Here is a 17,113-nt window from a genome sequence, read left to right as displayed (position 1 = left end):
AAGTGCTTGTGCCCCTGCCACCCATATGGCAGACCTGGAGGAAGCTTCTTTTCAGCCTGGCCCAGCCCTGGCCATTGTGGCCACCTGGGGTATGAACCAGCACATTGAATATCTTTCTCTCCATCTCTCCCTCTCTGTTAAACAAAGCAATCCGTCCATCCATTTATCTTAAAGACAGAAAGAGGCTGTATTATCAACCAATCAAGAAAGAAAGAGGCTGCATGGTAGAGCCTGGTGTCCCTGCTACCACCTGCACTGACAATGACATTGCCACCCATCCCAATGGGTTGGGACCAGCTATACAACTAGGCCACAACCTCCAGTGAGCACATTCATTCCTCAGTTCTGTGGTGCTCTTGGTCACAAATTTAGGGAGTTTGTGATGGCAATGGAGACACTACCAGGCAATGCAAGACAACTGTGCAGACAATGAACTGTGGAAAATTATTACTATTCTACCACAAAGCCCCCGTGGAAAAAATGGCCAACCAGACAAAGTGTTGAACTGAAGTCCATGGAGCACTTTACTCGGTGTGGCCCAGGGTGGGAAAGCCTCAGCGCACTTCCCTCCCATTATTTACTGGACAAGAACTGCTGCTCCCTATTAGGAGGCTCATTTCATTTCCCATCATCCCTAACTTCATACTCAAAGCATTGACAATTTCAAGCAGAGTACAGTGAGGTAGACTTCAGTTTCTCTGCATAATTGCTGTACTCAATTTATGAAAGTCTCATAATTCTATTAACTGGTTTTTACCCAAGTTAACATGGCTCAAATGAACCACTTAGCTCATGTAGAAGTCACACACAAGAACATGAGATTTCTTATTACATACAACCCAACCAAAACAACCTTAAGCTTAGAGAAGACATTAAGACATATGACTTCACCACAACAGCAGGAGTATGGAAAGAAACTTAGACGACTCCTGTGAACAAAGAAGGCATCCATGTTCTTACTGGCCTGCAGATGATGGTGCTACACCAGTGACTCACTGTGTTGATGACTGGTTAAATCTTGAAGTGGAACCTGATATATGACCTAGTTTGTTATACATATTAGCCAGCATGTTACTTGGTGAAGGAGTATCAGAAGGCAGTTTTACCGTTGCTTTATCGGGCCTTAAGTGGTGTGACAGAATTGCAACCACCATGAATGAGTAAGGATCAACTCTCTGGATATGCAGCAAAAGGTTCTTGGCGTTTCCCACTTAAAATGTGCTTATCATCTGACCACGTGACCTTTCCTGAAATGATGCAGCTTCAAGTTTTATCTTCTCACCTACTAGAAACTTATCAACACATAAGAAACTTAGAAAACTAGGTACCAAAATACCCAGCATAATACTTGTATATTTTAGTATAAGAACTAAAATCAGGACAGGTATTTGGCACAGCAGTTACAATGCCACTTGGGGTGCTCGCCTGCCTGGGTTCAAGTCCTGGTGCCACTTCTGATTCCAGCTTCTTGCTACTGTACCCTCTGGGAGGCAGCAGTGCTGGCTCAAGCAGGTTGGTGTCTGCAACCCATGTGGGAGACCCAGACTGAGATGTGGGCTCCTGGCTTCAGCCTGGCCAGCCCCAGCTGTGGGCATTTGAAGAGTAAATCAGCAGATGGAAGACCTCTCTCTCTCTCTGCCTTTTAAATTAAAAAATAATGCTGGGGGCCGGCGCCGTGGCTCACTTGGCTAATCCTCCGCCTGCAGCACCGGCATCCCATATGGGCACCAGGTTCTAGTCCCGGTTGCTCCTCTTCCAGTCAAGCTCTCTGCTTGGCCCGGGAAGGCAGTGGAGGATGGCCCAAGTGCTTGGGCACCTGCACCCACATGGGAGACCAGGATAAGTACCTGGCTCCCAGCTTCAGATCGGCGCAGCGCCAGCTGTAGCGGCCATTTGGGGGGTGAACCAATGGAAGGAAGACCTTTCTCTCTGTCTCTCTCACTCTCTGTCAAATAAATTTAAAGATAAAAATAAATAATGCTAAGATAATTTTTTCAACAATTAAAAATCCCAGGAACTACAAACACTTTAGGCCTTCTGTGGTTTACTCCTTGAAACACTAAGAGCAGAGGCCACCGGCCTGATCACTTTATGTTTACATCTCCCACATTCATACCAATGCAGATCAAGTTTGCTTAACCCTTTTTTTTTTCATTTTGCCATGTCTTATGGTGATTATTTAACCTTTCTGTAAGTCTTATTTTGCACAATTCAGGAAAACCTTCGTTTTGAAAATGTGTATTGTACAGAAGAACCTGTCTTTAATGTTTCCAGCAGAAAAGCCTTAGAATTAGTTTAATGTTCGCATTCTGAGGTTTAACAGGGTAGGGGTGAGGCTGAAAAAAAGAATGGGGGGGGGAGCTCTTCAGTATTTTTAGAAAAATGTTACCTTTGTCTTGTGCAGAACTTGTAGAAAATCTAAATATGTAAAAGGTAGAACTGTATGTGGCTTAAAACAATTCTTGATCATAAATTCTCTTAAATTCTTACAACATTTTTCCATACTTACCCAAAGTTCTTTACCAATTCATTTTTGTCTGAAGTGTGATTCTTTTTTTCCTTTTTCTTTCTAACCTTTCTTGGAAAAATCAAAGTGGGTTTCTACTACCAAGTTGAGCTAACATATAATATTTTATATTTTATAATATCTGCATACCTGGTAATTTGTTTTATTGTGAAAAATCGTAAGATGGAGATGTATATTAATTGCAGTTCAACCACATGTTTATACTATATATGTGAATGTATGATTACAGTTCCATGGGAAAAGTAATTGGTCAGGGTTTACCAGCTTGTATAAACTCAGTTTAAGAGCCTAAACATCTAAGTAAATAATAAAATGCATAAAAACAAATAAATAAACCCTCAGATAAACCTTGGATAAATAAATTTAAGGAAATAAATAAATCTTCGGCTTCACTGTCTGAATCACAGAATAAGAAAAAATCCTTTAGAACTGAGAGGTGATGTTTTAGAAATGAAGCATTAGGGCCGGCGCCGCAGCTCACTAGGCTAATCCTCCGCCTAGCGGTGCCGGCACACCGGGTTCTAGTCCCGGTCGGGGCGCCGGATTCTGTCCCGGTTGCCCCTCTTCCAGGCCAGCTCTCTGCTGTGGCCAGGGAGTGCAGTGGAGGATGGCCCAGGTGCTTGGGCCCTGCACCCCATGGGAGACCAGGAAAAGCACCTGGCTCCTGGCTCCTGCCATCGGATCAGCGCGGTGCGCCGGCCGCAGCGCGCCAGCCGCGGCGGCCATTGGAGGGTGAACCAACGGCAAAGGAAGACCTTTCTCCCTGTCTCTCTCTCTCACTGTCCACTCTGCCTGTCAAAAAAAAAAAAAAAAAAGAAAAAAAGAAATGAAGCATTAAACATCAGAAATTTGTGTGCTTCAGCACTGGTCTGGTACAAAACATTTTTAGACTGATATCAAAGAGAACAGTCTTGCCCCACGCAGGCTCTCCCCTGGAGCCAGCGCCACTGTGAAGATGTACTACAGATCAGTCCATCAGGGAAAGGAAATAGACCTTTATTATATTCTAATTATAAAAATATACATTTTATGCAAAATTTAAAACAGTACAAAAATAAATATTTTGAAAAGTACAAGTTTCACTATAATCCAGCCCCTGAAGATAATCCTTGTTATGGGCTTGGTCTGTATCCTTTCAGACACCTTTATCTGCATACATAATATATTTTGTATTACCCAAACATTCATATCTTACAAAAATATTCTGCAACTTACTTTGTTTTCTCTCAATGTAACATTCTTTCTATATAATTACATATTGATCAAACATTTGTTTTCACAGCTGAATAGCATTTCACAGCATGGATTTATCAGTTTATTTAACCATTCTCCTTTTGACATTTAGATTATTGGCATTTTTTTCCTAATACAAGTTTTTCGTTGAATAAGAGCAAACATGTATCTTCCACATTTGTACGACTACCAGATAAAATCCTAGAAGGGCTGCTTCAAAAGACATCCTCATCTAGGGACAGCAAGCTGAAACTGATCATGGCAACCCACTGCTGCCGTGGAACATGAGGCTTTGCCAGTCAAGTCCCAGGGCTCCCGACTTCCTCGTGAAGAATCCACCAGGTGGAGGTGGCGGGTGGGAACTGCCCTCCTCCAGAGACCCTCATCTGCATCCCAGCCTAGACGGCCTTATTGTGGCAACGGATCATTTGGAGATTCCAGAATGAAATTTGTGGAACACAAAGCAAAGAAATTCAGGCATTGAGGCATGCAATTCATTCCATTACAATAAGATGTGAAAGACGCAAAACTATTTTTTTTGATGTTTGATGTACCTTCCGTATAATGTAGTGAAATGGCACTGGATTTCATAGTGATCCCACGGATCTGTTCATCTTCTCTGCTGTCCATGTACCGTAACTGGAAAAACATAACACATGCACCCTTACTTCCCGATGAATTAAAGTATAACATTAAAATAGGCTGATTTAAGCTTTATCTTAAATACTTTTTTTTTTTTTTTTTTTTGACAGGCAGAGTGGACAGTGAGAGAGAGAGACAGAGAGAAAGGTCTTCCTTTGCCGTTGGTTCACCCTCCAACGGCCGCCGCGGCCGGCGCGCTGCGGCCGGCGCACCGCGCTGATCCGATGGCAGGAGCCAGGAGCCAGGTGCTTTTCCTGGTCTCCCATGGGGTGCAGGGCCCAAGTACCTGGGCCATCCTCCACTGCACTCCCTGGCCACAGCAGAGGGCTGGCTTGGAAGAGGGACAACCGGGACAGAATCCGGCGCCCCGACCGGGACTAGAACCCGGTGTGTCGGTGCCGCTAGGCGGAGGATTAGCCTAGTGAGCCGCGGCGCCGGCCAAATACTTAATTTTAAACTACAGACTTTCTTTTTAAGGGGCAGAGGGTTGAAGAAGAGAAATTGGTCAAAGGAAGAGAACACAACAGATTTTTTTTTTTTTTTTTTTTTTGGACAGGCAGAGTGGACAGTGAGAGAGAGAGAGACAGAGAGAAAGGTCTTCTTTTTCCGTTGGTTCACCACGCAATGGCCGCCGTGGCAGGCCCACTGAGGCCGGCACATCGCACTGATCCGAAGCCAGGAGCCAGGTGCTTCTCCTGGTCTCCCATGCAGGTGCACAGCCCAAGGACTTGGGCCATCCTCCACTGCACTCCCGGGCCACAGCAGAGAGCTGGCCTGGAAGAGGGGCAACCGGGACAGAATCCGGCGCCCCGACCGGGACTAGAACCCGGTGTGCCAGTGCTGCAGGCGGAGGATTAGCCTAGTGAGCTGCGGCGCCGGCCCACAGACAGATTGAAAGATATTCGCACTAGCAACTCATGAACATACTCAAAGACCGCACACCCTCCCCAGAGTGCTGTTCACTCGAATTTCAGCCATGAATGTCTGGGCAATCTAAGAATAATGCACACCAAGGAGCATTTGGGGGAATTCCCTTCTACTCATCAGAACACTGCCATTCTTTTTCATGTTTTCCCCACAAAAATGCAATGCCAAGGGATGTCTGACAAAGCCTAAGGACACTGAAACACAAGGTCTCTACCGGCAGGAAAAGCCTTAACGCTTTTCTCCAATCAACAGATTTTAAACACATTTAAGAAAAAAAGAAAGGCAGATACAGAAGGAATGAAGAACATCACTGTGCAGTTGATGGCTTTTCTAAAGCTTTAATGCCTACCAATACGGGTACGTGGTTTGCTAGGCTCTGCAACGCATTAATAACGGCAGTGCCTTCCCCTTCCTGGAGAACCCAGCCCTTGCCAGCTCCGCGGCTTCCACTCCCACAGCTCTGGCAAAACTTCTCAAAGACACCAATGACACCTGGCCAAGGGCAATTATCTTTTTCAGTGTTCACTTTTGTTGACCTAGAAGCAGCATTTTATATAGCCAAATGTTTCTAAGCACCAAGCTGTTGGACAACATGTATAAGAGTATCAGTAAAAATATAATAACAATACAATGAACACCTGTGGAAAAAGCAAACTATTTATTATTATTTAATGAAGAATAATATAATAATAATTATTTATTATTATTTAATGCTATTTTTGAAGTCCCCTCTGCACCAGGCTCATAGGTTATCACTACCCTGAAATTTGATCTTGATCATTCTCTTGCTTTCTTTATAATTTTTGAAAATGAATTATATCATTGAGTAATATATCACTTAGAGTTGCAAATTTTAAGCCTTACATAAAAGGAAGCATACTATATGTTAACATTGTATCATTTTGTCCAAGATTCATCCATATTGATGGATGTAGTTAGAATTTATTCATTTTCATTACCATAGGATTCTACCTTACAAATCTACCACATCTAGTTTTTCCACTCTATGAATGATAGACATGTAAACTGACACCAGTTTTGAGCAACTATAACAGAAGTTATTATTCTTATTATAAGAATAGATGGGGGTATATCTCTTGAATCTACATAGAAAGGGAATTTGAGTTATTACATTTGTACATCTTCCAAATGGTTTGCCAAAGTACTTAGACCGATCTAATCTCTCAACAGTAGCGGATTACTTTTGCAATGCAAAATGTCAAAAAGACTTGATATCGCTAGACATTATCCATAGTATCTCATGATTTTATGTTACTTCAATCCAATTATTAATGGAGCTGAGTATCTTTTTATAAGTTTATTGTGGGGCCGGCACTGTGGTACAGTGGGTAAAGCTGCTGCCTGCAATGCCAGCATCCCATAGAAACACCGGCTCAAGTCCCAGATGCTCCACTTCCAATCCAGCTCTCTGCGACAGCCTGGGAAAGCAGTAGAAGATGGCCCAAGTGCTTGGGCCCCGGCACCTGCGCGGGAGACCTAGAAAAAGCTCCTGGCTCCTGGCTTCAGATCGGCGTGCTTGGGCCGTTGCAGCCAACTGGAGAGTGAACCAGAGGATGGAAGACCTGTCTCTCTCTGCCTCTCCTTCTAAGTCTTTCAAATAAAATAAATAAATCTTTAAAATAAAAATAGGTTTATTATATTGAGCATTTGTTACACCTCTTCTGTGAATTTCCTATATTAGATTTTTGTGAATCTTTCTACTGGCTGTATTACAAGTTTGTTTTGTTTTGGGTAAGAGTTATTTATGGTCTCTGAGTACTAGTTCTTTGTCAATTACTATAAATTTGTTATTAATATTTTCCCCCAGTTACCAGGTTTTTTCCTTTCCTTATTTTTGATAAATAGATGTTCTTGATGTAGTTCAATTAGCCAACTTTTTATATAATAGCTCACACTTTTATCTTTTTTTTAAGTGGACTATTTTTTTTTAAAGATTTACTTATTTATTTGAAAGCCAGAGTTACACAGAGAGAGAGGGAGAGGGGGAGGGGGAGAGGGAGAGGGAGAGAGGGAGAGAGGGGGAGAGGGAGAGGGGGAGAGGGGGAGAGGGGGAGAGGGGGAGAGGGGGAGAGGGGGAGAGGGGGAGAGGGAGAGAGGGAGAGAGGGAGAGAGGGAGAGAGGGAGAGAGGGAGGGAGGGAGAGAGGGAGAGAGGGAGAGAGGGAGGGAGAGAGGGAGGGAGAGAGGGAGGGAGGGAGGGAGAGAGGGAGAGGGAGAGGGAGAAGGAGAGGGAGGGAGGGAAGGAAGAGAGGGAGAGGGGTCTTCCATCTGATGGTTCGCCCCCCAACTGGCCGCAACGGCCAGAGCTGTGCTGATCAGAAGCCAGGAGCCTCCTCCAGGTTTCCCATGCGGGTGCAGGGGCCCAAGGACTAGGGCCATCTTCCACTGCTTTCCCAGGCCACAGCAGAGAGCTGGAGTGGAAGTGGAACACTGGGACTAGAACCAGAGCCCACATGGGATGCCAGCACTTCAGGCTAGGGCTTTAACCCACTGCACCACAGCGCCAGCCCCTCACACTTTTATCTTAAGATATCTTCCCTTAAAGCCATGAGAGCATTTTCCTATATTATTTTCTACAAGCTTTATACTACTTTTTCAAATACACATATTTTAACTGTACAACTGACTTTTTGGGGGTGGTCAACAGTAGTCCAATTTCCTTTTTTCACATGGATAATGGCTTAAGGTCCATTTATTAAGAGGTTCATGTTTTTTCCACTGAAATGCAATGCCAACTCTGTGATAAATGAAGCTCATACAAATCTATCTGGTTTTAGGCCTAATCTTCCAGGTTATCAGTCAAGTTTCCACCTCTACTGATTGCAAACTGCAGGTTACAATATGTTCTTAACAGGTCTTGCCATCTACTAGGACACATTTCCACACCACCTTCTTCCTCAGATATTTCTTGGTTATTATCAGTTTACCATTTGCTATACAATTCAGATTTTTAAATCAGTATATCAAGTTTAAAAAAAAACTATTAGAATTCCTTAGGAATTGCTAAATCTTTAGTGCAACATGAAAAGTTGTCACTTTTGTAAATATAGAGCCTGTTAATACATGAACATGGTATACCTTCCTTTTATATTTTCTTCAATTTCTCATAGATACATTTTCAGGTTAAATGGCACACATTTTTTGTACTATATTTTCTATTTATTGTTTATATACATTTATTTCAATGATTTCTGTATCTAGAAATGCTTAATATCCTAGCAATTTATCTACATACTATTAAAGTTTTCTATAAAGTCATATTATCTATCAAAACATCTGTATCTTCTTTTCCAAAATTCACTTTCTTTCTCTTGCTTGCCTTACTGTTGCAGCTAGAATTTCTAGTAAATGTTAAGTTATAATACAATGAAGTGATTGGTTTGACAGAACTGTCCTGAACATAAATAGAGGCCAGCGCTGCGGCTCAATAGGCTAATCCTCTGCCTTGCGGCGCCAGCACACCGGGTTCTAGTCCCGGTCGGGGCACCGGATTCTGTCCCGATTGCCCCTCTTCCAGGCCAGCTCTCTGCTGTGGCCTGGGAAGGCAGTTGGAGGGTGGCCCAAGTGCTTGGGCCCTGCACCCCATGGGAAACCAGGAGAAGCACCTGGCTCCTGCCTTCGGATCAGCGCGGTGCGCCGGCCGCAGCGCACTAGCCGCGGCGGCCATTGGAGGGTGGCAGCGCACTAGCCGCGGCGGCCATTGGAGGGTGAACCAACGGCAAAAAAAGGAAGACCTTTCTCTCTGTCTCTCTCTCTCACTGTCCACTCTGCCTGTCAAAAAAAAAAAAAAAAAAAAAAAAAGAATATAAATAGAAAAGGTCCAACACTTCATCATTAAGCTTAACCTCGGCTGTAGGCTTTTTGTAAATATTCATGAGATTATGAAACTTCTCTACACCTTCTTTGTGAAGAGGCTATATCACAACAGATGTTAAATTTTATTGAATGTCTTCTGTGTGTATTGAAATGATCATAATTTTCTTCATTTAATCTACTAATATTTTGATATAGGACTAGGAAACCAATCTTGAGTTCCTTAGGATAAAATCTGGTTATGAAGCATTATCTTTTTCTATCTTTACAATACTGGATTCATTTTGTTAAATGATAATTTTTTATCTACAATCATCAGGTTGGCATGCAATTTTCTTGTCTTGGTTATCCTTTAACAGTCCTTTGTATCAAAATTACGTCATCTACATATGATCTGGGGAATATTCCCTGTGGGGGTTTTCTTCCCTATATTTTGGAATGATTTAAATAGGAATGAAATTGTTTTGTTTCCTGAATGTTTGACAGAACCAGATGTTTCAAAGTATCTGGGCTTTTGCTCTGTGGAAAGAGACATTTGCCAACCTATTCAATTTCTCTTCTTTTTTAATTTCTTCAAGTGACTATAGAATTATTCAAGTTTTCTGTTTATTCTTGACTCTATTTTAATAAGTTATAATTTTCCATACATGTTAGACTTTTCCATTTCACCATTTTTCAATTCATGGTCATAAAGTTATTTATTATGTCCTGTTATTAATTTTTTTTAAAGATTTCATTTATTTATTTGAGAGGTAGAGTTACAAAGAGAGAGGGAGAGACAAAGAGAAAGGTCTTCTATCCATTGGTTCACTACCCAATGGCCGCCAAGAGCTTCTTCTGGGTCTCCCACACAGGTTTAAGGGCCTAAGCATGTGGGTTATCTTCTACAGCCTTCCCTGGTCATAGCAGAGAGCTGGATCAGAAGAGGAACAGTGGGGGCATGAATCAGCATCCATAGGGGATTCCGGCGGCAGAGGCTTAGCCTTCTGTGCTGTAGCACTGGCCCCTGTTACTACCTTTCTAACCTGCAGCACCATTCTTTCCCAGTATCACTCATTTCCGTTCCTTCTCTTCTTCTGCATCAGTCCTGCTGATATTTGCCAGTCTTATTAGTCTTTTAAAGTCATTCATTCAAAAGCATTTATTTATATGTTCATACCATACTTCATTTATTCCCCAAATATACTGAGTCTCTTTAGGGACAACAGCTTGTAAAAAGTACCAGAGGTGACTCAATAATATTAATTAAAAACAAAACAAAAAATGTTTTGTCAAATAATCATGAATCACCTATATATTACTAGTAATTTTTTTTGTTAGTAAGGTTTGTATTTTTAGTGTACTTTTATGTTTACAGAAGGAATGACTGGAAAGTACATGTGTTCCCATATATGCTACCTATTCTCTATAATTTACATCTTATATCAGCATATGGTATGATGTATATTTTTACAACTGGTGAACCAACACTAACATGTTATAATTAATTAAGCCCATTAGAGTTCACTCTTAAAATGAGTAATGGCATGCACCCAGCATGATTATACTGTATTTGTTAGCTGTGTCAATCTTTTTCAGTAACTTGTGGTTTTACTGATCCTTTCCATAAAATGTCTGTATTATTTTTCGTTAATTAGATTTTATTATTTCTTTTCTTGTACTTACTTTAGACTTCTTGTACTTAGAAAATTTCTAATTTTTCACATGGGAAAAATACAAGTACTTCAGTATTTCATCCCAACTTTTTAAGTTCTGCAGCCTCCTGTAGACAGTCTGAGCTAGATCCCCACCCCCCCCCCCACCTCAAACACCCCACGCTACCTGCAGGTCTCCTGGGTCTACTCTGCTGTTTCCACTTTGCTAACCATCTCTTCTCTCCACTCCCTGTCACCTGATCACTCCTCCTGATTCTAGCCTAGATGAAGAAGAGGAACACCTTTTTTTAATTTTTCTATCACTACCTCAATTATTAGAAGGCCTTTCACGTCACAACTAAAAACACAGATCCCAGATTGTACTCCTGCAAGCACTACGCATCTCAGGCTTAAGAACCTTTTTTTTTTTTTGGTACTTGGTTACCCTTCAAGGTCTTCCTTCTGTAATCAGATATTCTATCACAGTGTTTTCTTTTTTGCTGGTCTCTAGGGATATACCACACTCCAATCAACACAACACTCGACCTTTATCCATGTTGCTTCCCACCCCCTTCCCTGCCCTCTCTTCAAATCACCCAACTCGACCACCTCGGAATAACTTCTTTTTCTGTGAAATCTCCCATAATCATGTATCATTTTATTTGTTACAAAAATTCATTTTTGCATTGAAAAAGCAATACAAAGCAGTAGGAACTTTTTCTCAACATCTATTTTATCTTACTAGACGGGTAGCTTCTTAGATTCAAGAACTATGCTTTAGACTTTTTTGGATCACTGAAGAACACAGCAAGCGGTTTGCCACTTCAGAGCCAGCTAAGACTTAGGAATAACAGCACTGAACAGATGTAACAGCTTACCTTTCCAGCCAGGCGGCTTGAGATGATTCCATTGCTAGATATAAGGCAGTCGGCCAGAGTAGTCTTTCCTGTTAAAATAACATTTGTTCAAATCTATGTATTTTCTATATATCTTTAAAGGGATAGAAGGATGGACTGTACCTATAGATTTAATATCTGGTCATAAGTTGGCTTAGCAAAGATTTTACTTTTACCTACGTGGGTAACAGAAGGAATAAGGGAAATTTTAGAGTTTTATTAGACTTCTGGACAGAACATCATCTAAAAAGACACAGATATTAAAATCCTACAATGCTGCAATCTTAGCTCCAATCCTGTGGACCTCATCAACCTCACCGCAAAAGGTGGCAAGCAACTTTTATCTAAGCATTTTCCTTAAACTGAGGCAGACTTTACACAGCGTAAAATGTACAGACTTTTTACCTGATAGGGCAAATCAAAATACGGACATCTGACAAATAACTTCCATAGTTCCTATAACCTGTCCTAGCCTCAAGAATTTGGTCCTATTTATCACAGTTATTGTATCAATCATTCTATATCTATGATAGCAATCATGCTTATAAACTTAGGCCCTGATAACCTGGAATGGCAACAGGACAGCAATAACTTTTGTCTATGAAACAAACAACACAAGGCTGGGTTGTCTGACACAGTGTTCATGAGATTGCTTGGAAGGCCCACATCCCGTAGCAGATGCTTGATCTGCTTCTATCACTGTGCATCTGGGAGGCTCAGACGATGGCTCAAGTACTGGGTCCCTGCCACCCACTAGCAGACCAGATTGAGTGCTACGCTCTGGGTAGCCTGGCCTGGTCCCAGCTGTTGCAGGCATCTGCAAGAGAACCAGTAGATGGAAGATCCCTGTCCCTGTCTATGTTTCTCTGTCTTGAGCTAGGCAAAGAAATTCAAATAATTTACCCAGATATGCTACTGTTTGCAATACAGCCTTGCAGAGGTCATCAGCTACACGGTAGCTACCAATGTAACCTAGTATCCAAACCTAAACCTTAGGAATCCACTTATAAATGAAACAAATTCTTTGTATACTCAAAGAACATTTATAGTTACCTTCATTAAACAGATTACAGCTAGACTATGCACTTCAAGTGGTATAAACGGTTAACTTGGTTTAAAGAACGCCACTGAGTAGCTGGGTTGAAACAGGAGGGTATTTTCCTTCAAGGCAAGTTCTTTTTTGACAGGCAGAGTGGACAGTGAGAGAGAGAGACAGAGAGAAAGGTCTTCCTTTTTTTGCCGTTGGTTCACCCTCCAATGGCCGCCGCGGCCAGCGCACCGCGCCTATCCGAAGGCAGGAGCCAGGTGCTTCTCCTGGTCTCCCATGGGGTGCAGGGCCCAAGCACTTGGGGCATCCTCCACTGCACTCCCTGGCCATAGCAGAGAGCTGGCCTGGAAGAGGGGCAACCGGGACAGAATCCGGCGCCCCAACCAGGACTAGAACCCGGTGTGCCGGCGCCGCAAGGCGGTCAAGGCAAGTTGTAATCCTACTCCGGGAACTTTAGCAAAGCTATGGAATCTGTGCATAGTTTGAATCACTAACCAATCAGCAGGAACACTGACGAACTTTAATACTGGCTCACTTGTTGGCTACAGAAATACTGTGTGGCAGTGTATAATCCTCCGGCATCATTCTCTTGCTACCCAATAAAGAATTCATTCTCAAACATATATTGTTCTAGAATATTAGGTATCATGGCCATATCCCTAGGACAGAACAATGTTTGGCACCTGAGAGACATCCAATAAATATTTATTAAATAAATGAATACATCACAGATTTTCTGGGATGGCACAGTTTAACCTAATTTAAAGAATAAATTTAAAGTGAGTTGGTACACACACAGTTGACTTTCCATGATTTAATTCATAAAGAAAAAAAAATTTGTCAGACCTCCTATCTTGAAAATGTGAGAAATATAATTATAAAAACTCACAGGGCAGTTCTTCACTGGATTTCTACATAACATTGATTCTCAGTTGGCTTCTCCTAGAAAGTGACCTATTATCTCTTTCTGCCCCTACACATTTTCCCTTCACTGTTCTATTGATAGCACAGCCACTTAACCTCTTATCTGCCTTTCATTCCTTCCTAAGCACTCCTACCAGCCAAATCATTTTTTAAAAAAGGATTCTTTTTATTTTATTTGAAAGACAGAGTTACAGAGTCGGGGGAGATGAAGAGAGAGAGATCATCTATTTGCAGGTTCATTCCCCAAATAGCCGCAATGTCCAGGGCTGGGCCAGGCAGAAACCACGAGCCAGGAACTTCACTGAGGTCTCCCACGTGGGTGCAGGGGCCCGAGCACTTGGGCCATCTTCCGCTGCTCTCCCAGGCCATTAGGAGGGAGCTGGAGGGGAAGCCGAGCAGCAGGGACCTGAACCGGGACCCAGATGGCATGCCGGCACTGCAGGCAGCTTAAAGTGCTGTACCACAACACTGGCCCTCACCTTTCTACTTGACCACATTCCCATGCTTTATTTTCAGTGCCCAATGGCTTCCTATTGCCTCATAAAAAGTGTTAATGATCCTCTTCATGATGAAGCATTTATCTTCCTGCCAAGGGCTTCTCATTATCATCACGCGTGATCTTCCCAGCCTACAGGTAGGTTTGGTCTTCAGACTATGTTACAGGTGCTGTACAGTGAAGCTCCACAAGACGAAACAACTTGAAAACAGAATTTTGAACCCAGCTCGCCTAAGTCCAGAGCTGGAGCATTTGATCTTACACGCAGAGCTCCCCCAGCTATGGCCCAGCCTATCCTCACCTTCAGGATGATAAACAGGTTTTACTTCACACGCTCATTCCTGTCCCTGTGCGGTGGCTACCCAAACTACAAAGCAGTCAGAAACCCCAGCAGGCTTAGCAAGAAGTACTGCTACAGCCATCAAGAGTCCACACAGCTACGTTAGCTATTCCTGACCTTCCAGAGCCATGGGCCTCGGCCACATGTTTCCTTCTCCCCCGAAGGGTCATCTTTAGCTATGAAGCCTTTACTTAATAGGCCCCTAGCTCCCCAATCATCAAGCGTGCCCAACCCTTACAGGCTGTGTTTTTCTCACAGATCTCTCTCATTTCCCCAGGCCTTACCCCAAGACCGCCTCAACAGCTGGACTGCTGTTCCCCTCATAAATTTCTACCTAATGACATCCCAGGCAAAATACCTTGAACTTGGCAGATCTCAATAAATATCTGATGAATTAAACAGGAACACATAATACAGGCTCCAAGACTATAGACATTTTAGAAACAGAGCTATTTAAAATTTTTTTCCAAGCCTGGGCATTTGGTGTAGTGATTAAAATTGAATCTCATATTAGACTGCCTGGGTTCAAGCCCCATCTTCGGCTCCTCATCCCAGTCTTGCTAATGCAGACTTGGGTGACAGCAGTGACGGCTCAGGTGATTGGGTCCCTGCTACCCATATGGGAGCCCTGGACTGAATTCCCAGCTCCTAGCACCTGCTCACGGCTCTTTGCAGGCATTTGAGGAGTGAGCTGGTGGGATGCGAATTCTATCTTCCCTGTCTCAAAAAGCAAACGAACTATATATATATACACATACACACACACACACACATACATACATATAATTTAAAAAAATAGGGGCTGGCACTGTGGCATAGCATGTTAAGCCATCACCTGCGATGCCAGCATCCCATAGGGGCAGTGGTTCCTGACCCAGCTGCTCCACTTCTGACCCAGCTCCCTGGTTATGGCCTGGGAAAAACAGGGAAAGACTGCCCAGGTGTGCCCGACACCCGTGTGAGAGACCCAGATGAAGCTCCTGGTCCCACTGCAGTCACGTGGAGTGTGAACCAGTGCATAGAAGAGCTCGCCCTCTTTCACTCTCAAATAAATAAATAAATCTTTAAAAATAAGTAAAAAAAAAATCAGAAAACAATTTTTCTATTTTAACAAAAACTCAAGTTCTGGTTTAAAAGACAATCTGATATGAAGCATCAGGTAAGTGAATTCATTTCAAATGCTTTACAGCATGCTTCTCTGACATCACACAAAAAGCTGTAAAAAAGATATAAGAAGGGCCAGCACTGCGGCGTGGCGGATAAAGCCGCCGGCTGTGGTGCCGGCATCCCATATGGGCGCCGGTTCAAGTCCTGGCTGCTCCACTTCCGATCCAGCTCTCTGCTATGGCCTGGGAAAGCAGTACAACATGGCCCAAGCGCTTGGGCCCCTGCACCCATGTGGGAGACGGGGAAGAAGCTCCTGGCTCCTGGCTTTGGATCAGCGCAGCTCTGGCCGTTGCAGCCAATTGGGGAAGTGAACCAGCGGATGAAAGACTTCGCTCTCTCTCTCTCTCCCTCTCCCTCTGTCACTCTGCCTTAAAAAGAAATAAATACATCTTAAAAAAAAAAAAAAAAAAAGCAGTAAGACTTGCATCCCCTCCCGCGAACTGTCCACAGCCTCACTCCGCTGCGACGCGCCCGCCTGGCCGCGGAGCGGGCAAGGATTCTCACCGTGGTCAACGTGGGCCAACACACAGATGTTCCTGATGTTGGCAGTGCGCTTCTGCAGCTGCATCATCTTCTCCAGGCTACTGAGCACCATGGTTCCTCGGTGCCTGTGGGTCATAATTCAAAGCGTATTACAAGACGCGCCGTGGGGGAGAGGGGGTCCATGAGGTGAGAAGTAGGGGCCAAAGGGAACAAATAATGCAAATGCTGAGAGCCCAGGAGACGTCTCGGAGTCTTTCAACTAAGAACCCTGACGGATGGCGCTCGGTGGGCCGGGCCCAAGTCCGGGGCGAGCGCGGAGGTCAGGTTCACCGCCGCGCCGCCCCTGGGCTGTCCGTCAGCCTTGAGTCACGCCGGGCGGGTGCGGAGACTCTGCCCGAGCGCGCTTCTGCGGGCCAGGGGAGTGTCCGCGGGAGGGAAGAGAGAGGCCGGCCTCTCTCCCCGGCTCCAAGCTCCTCCACGACCCTCCCTGTCCCAGGCTCGCTCGCGGCCACCCGAGGTGGACAGCCAGCGGCTTCGCGACTGCGCACACCTGCCAGCCGGAATAAAGTTTGGGGCCACGTGCTGACCGGCCCAGCAGGTGCACTGCAGCGGGTCTTTCCTGCTTTCCCGAAGGAAACCCTCCACTGCACACTCCCGGACCCCCCGGGGCTGCGATGCAAGCGAGGGCTCGGGCAGATGGCCGCTCCCCACCTGGGCTCGCCCCTCGCGCCAAGTCCCGTCCCGCCCCGAGCCGGGTCCCCCAGCACGGCTTCCGGGCTGGCCGCGGAGGGCGCCAAGCCCCGAGCGCGGGCTCGCACTCACCGTCTCCCGCCGTCTGGCCAGCCGCACTCCCACCCTCAGTCCGTCGAGGACGCTCCGTCAAGTCCCGAACACCCGCGCGCCGGCGGGGCGGGGCGAGCCGACGCGTACCCTTTGACCCGGGCGCGCGCCTCTGACGTCCCCG

At 44.4% G+C, this 17,113-nt stretch overlaps 1 protein-coding gene across 1 annotated transcript in view; it reads right to left on the bottom strand.

Annotated features, from left to right (window-relative positions):
- EFL1 (elongation factor like GTPase 1) overlaps window positions 1–17,111 on the bottom strand; it is a 143,069-nt gene extending 125,958 nt beyond the window's left edge. Inside the window, exons 1-4 of the mRNA XM_002721464.5 lie at window positions 16,972–17,111; window positions 16,171–16,274; window positions 11,674–11,741; window positions 4,315–4,399 (exon numbers count right to left, since the gene is read on the bottom strand). Of these exons, the coding sequence (XP_002721510.2) occupies window positions 4,315–4,399; window positions 11,674–11,741; window positions 16,171–16,261 (244 nt within the window). The 5' untranslated portion in view covers window positions 16,262–16,274; window positions 16,972–17,111. The remainder of the gene's footprint in view (window positions 1–4,314; window positions 4,400–11,673; window positions 11,742–16,170; window positions 16,275–16,971) is intronic.
- Between the last annotated feature and the right edge of the window lie 2 nt (window positions 17,112–17,113).

The sequence above is a fragment of the Oryctolagus cuniculus genome, chromosome 12 (genome assembly GCF_964237555.1).
Source record: "Oryctolagus cuniculus chromosome 12, mOryCun1.1, whole genome shotgun sequence".
NCBI lineage: Eukaryota > Metazoa > Chordata > Mammalia > Lagomorpha > Leporidae > Oryctolagus > Oryctolagus cuniculus.
This window is presented reverse-complemented; position numbering and strand designations above follow the sequence as displayed.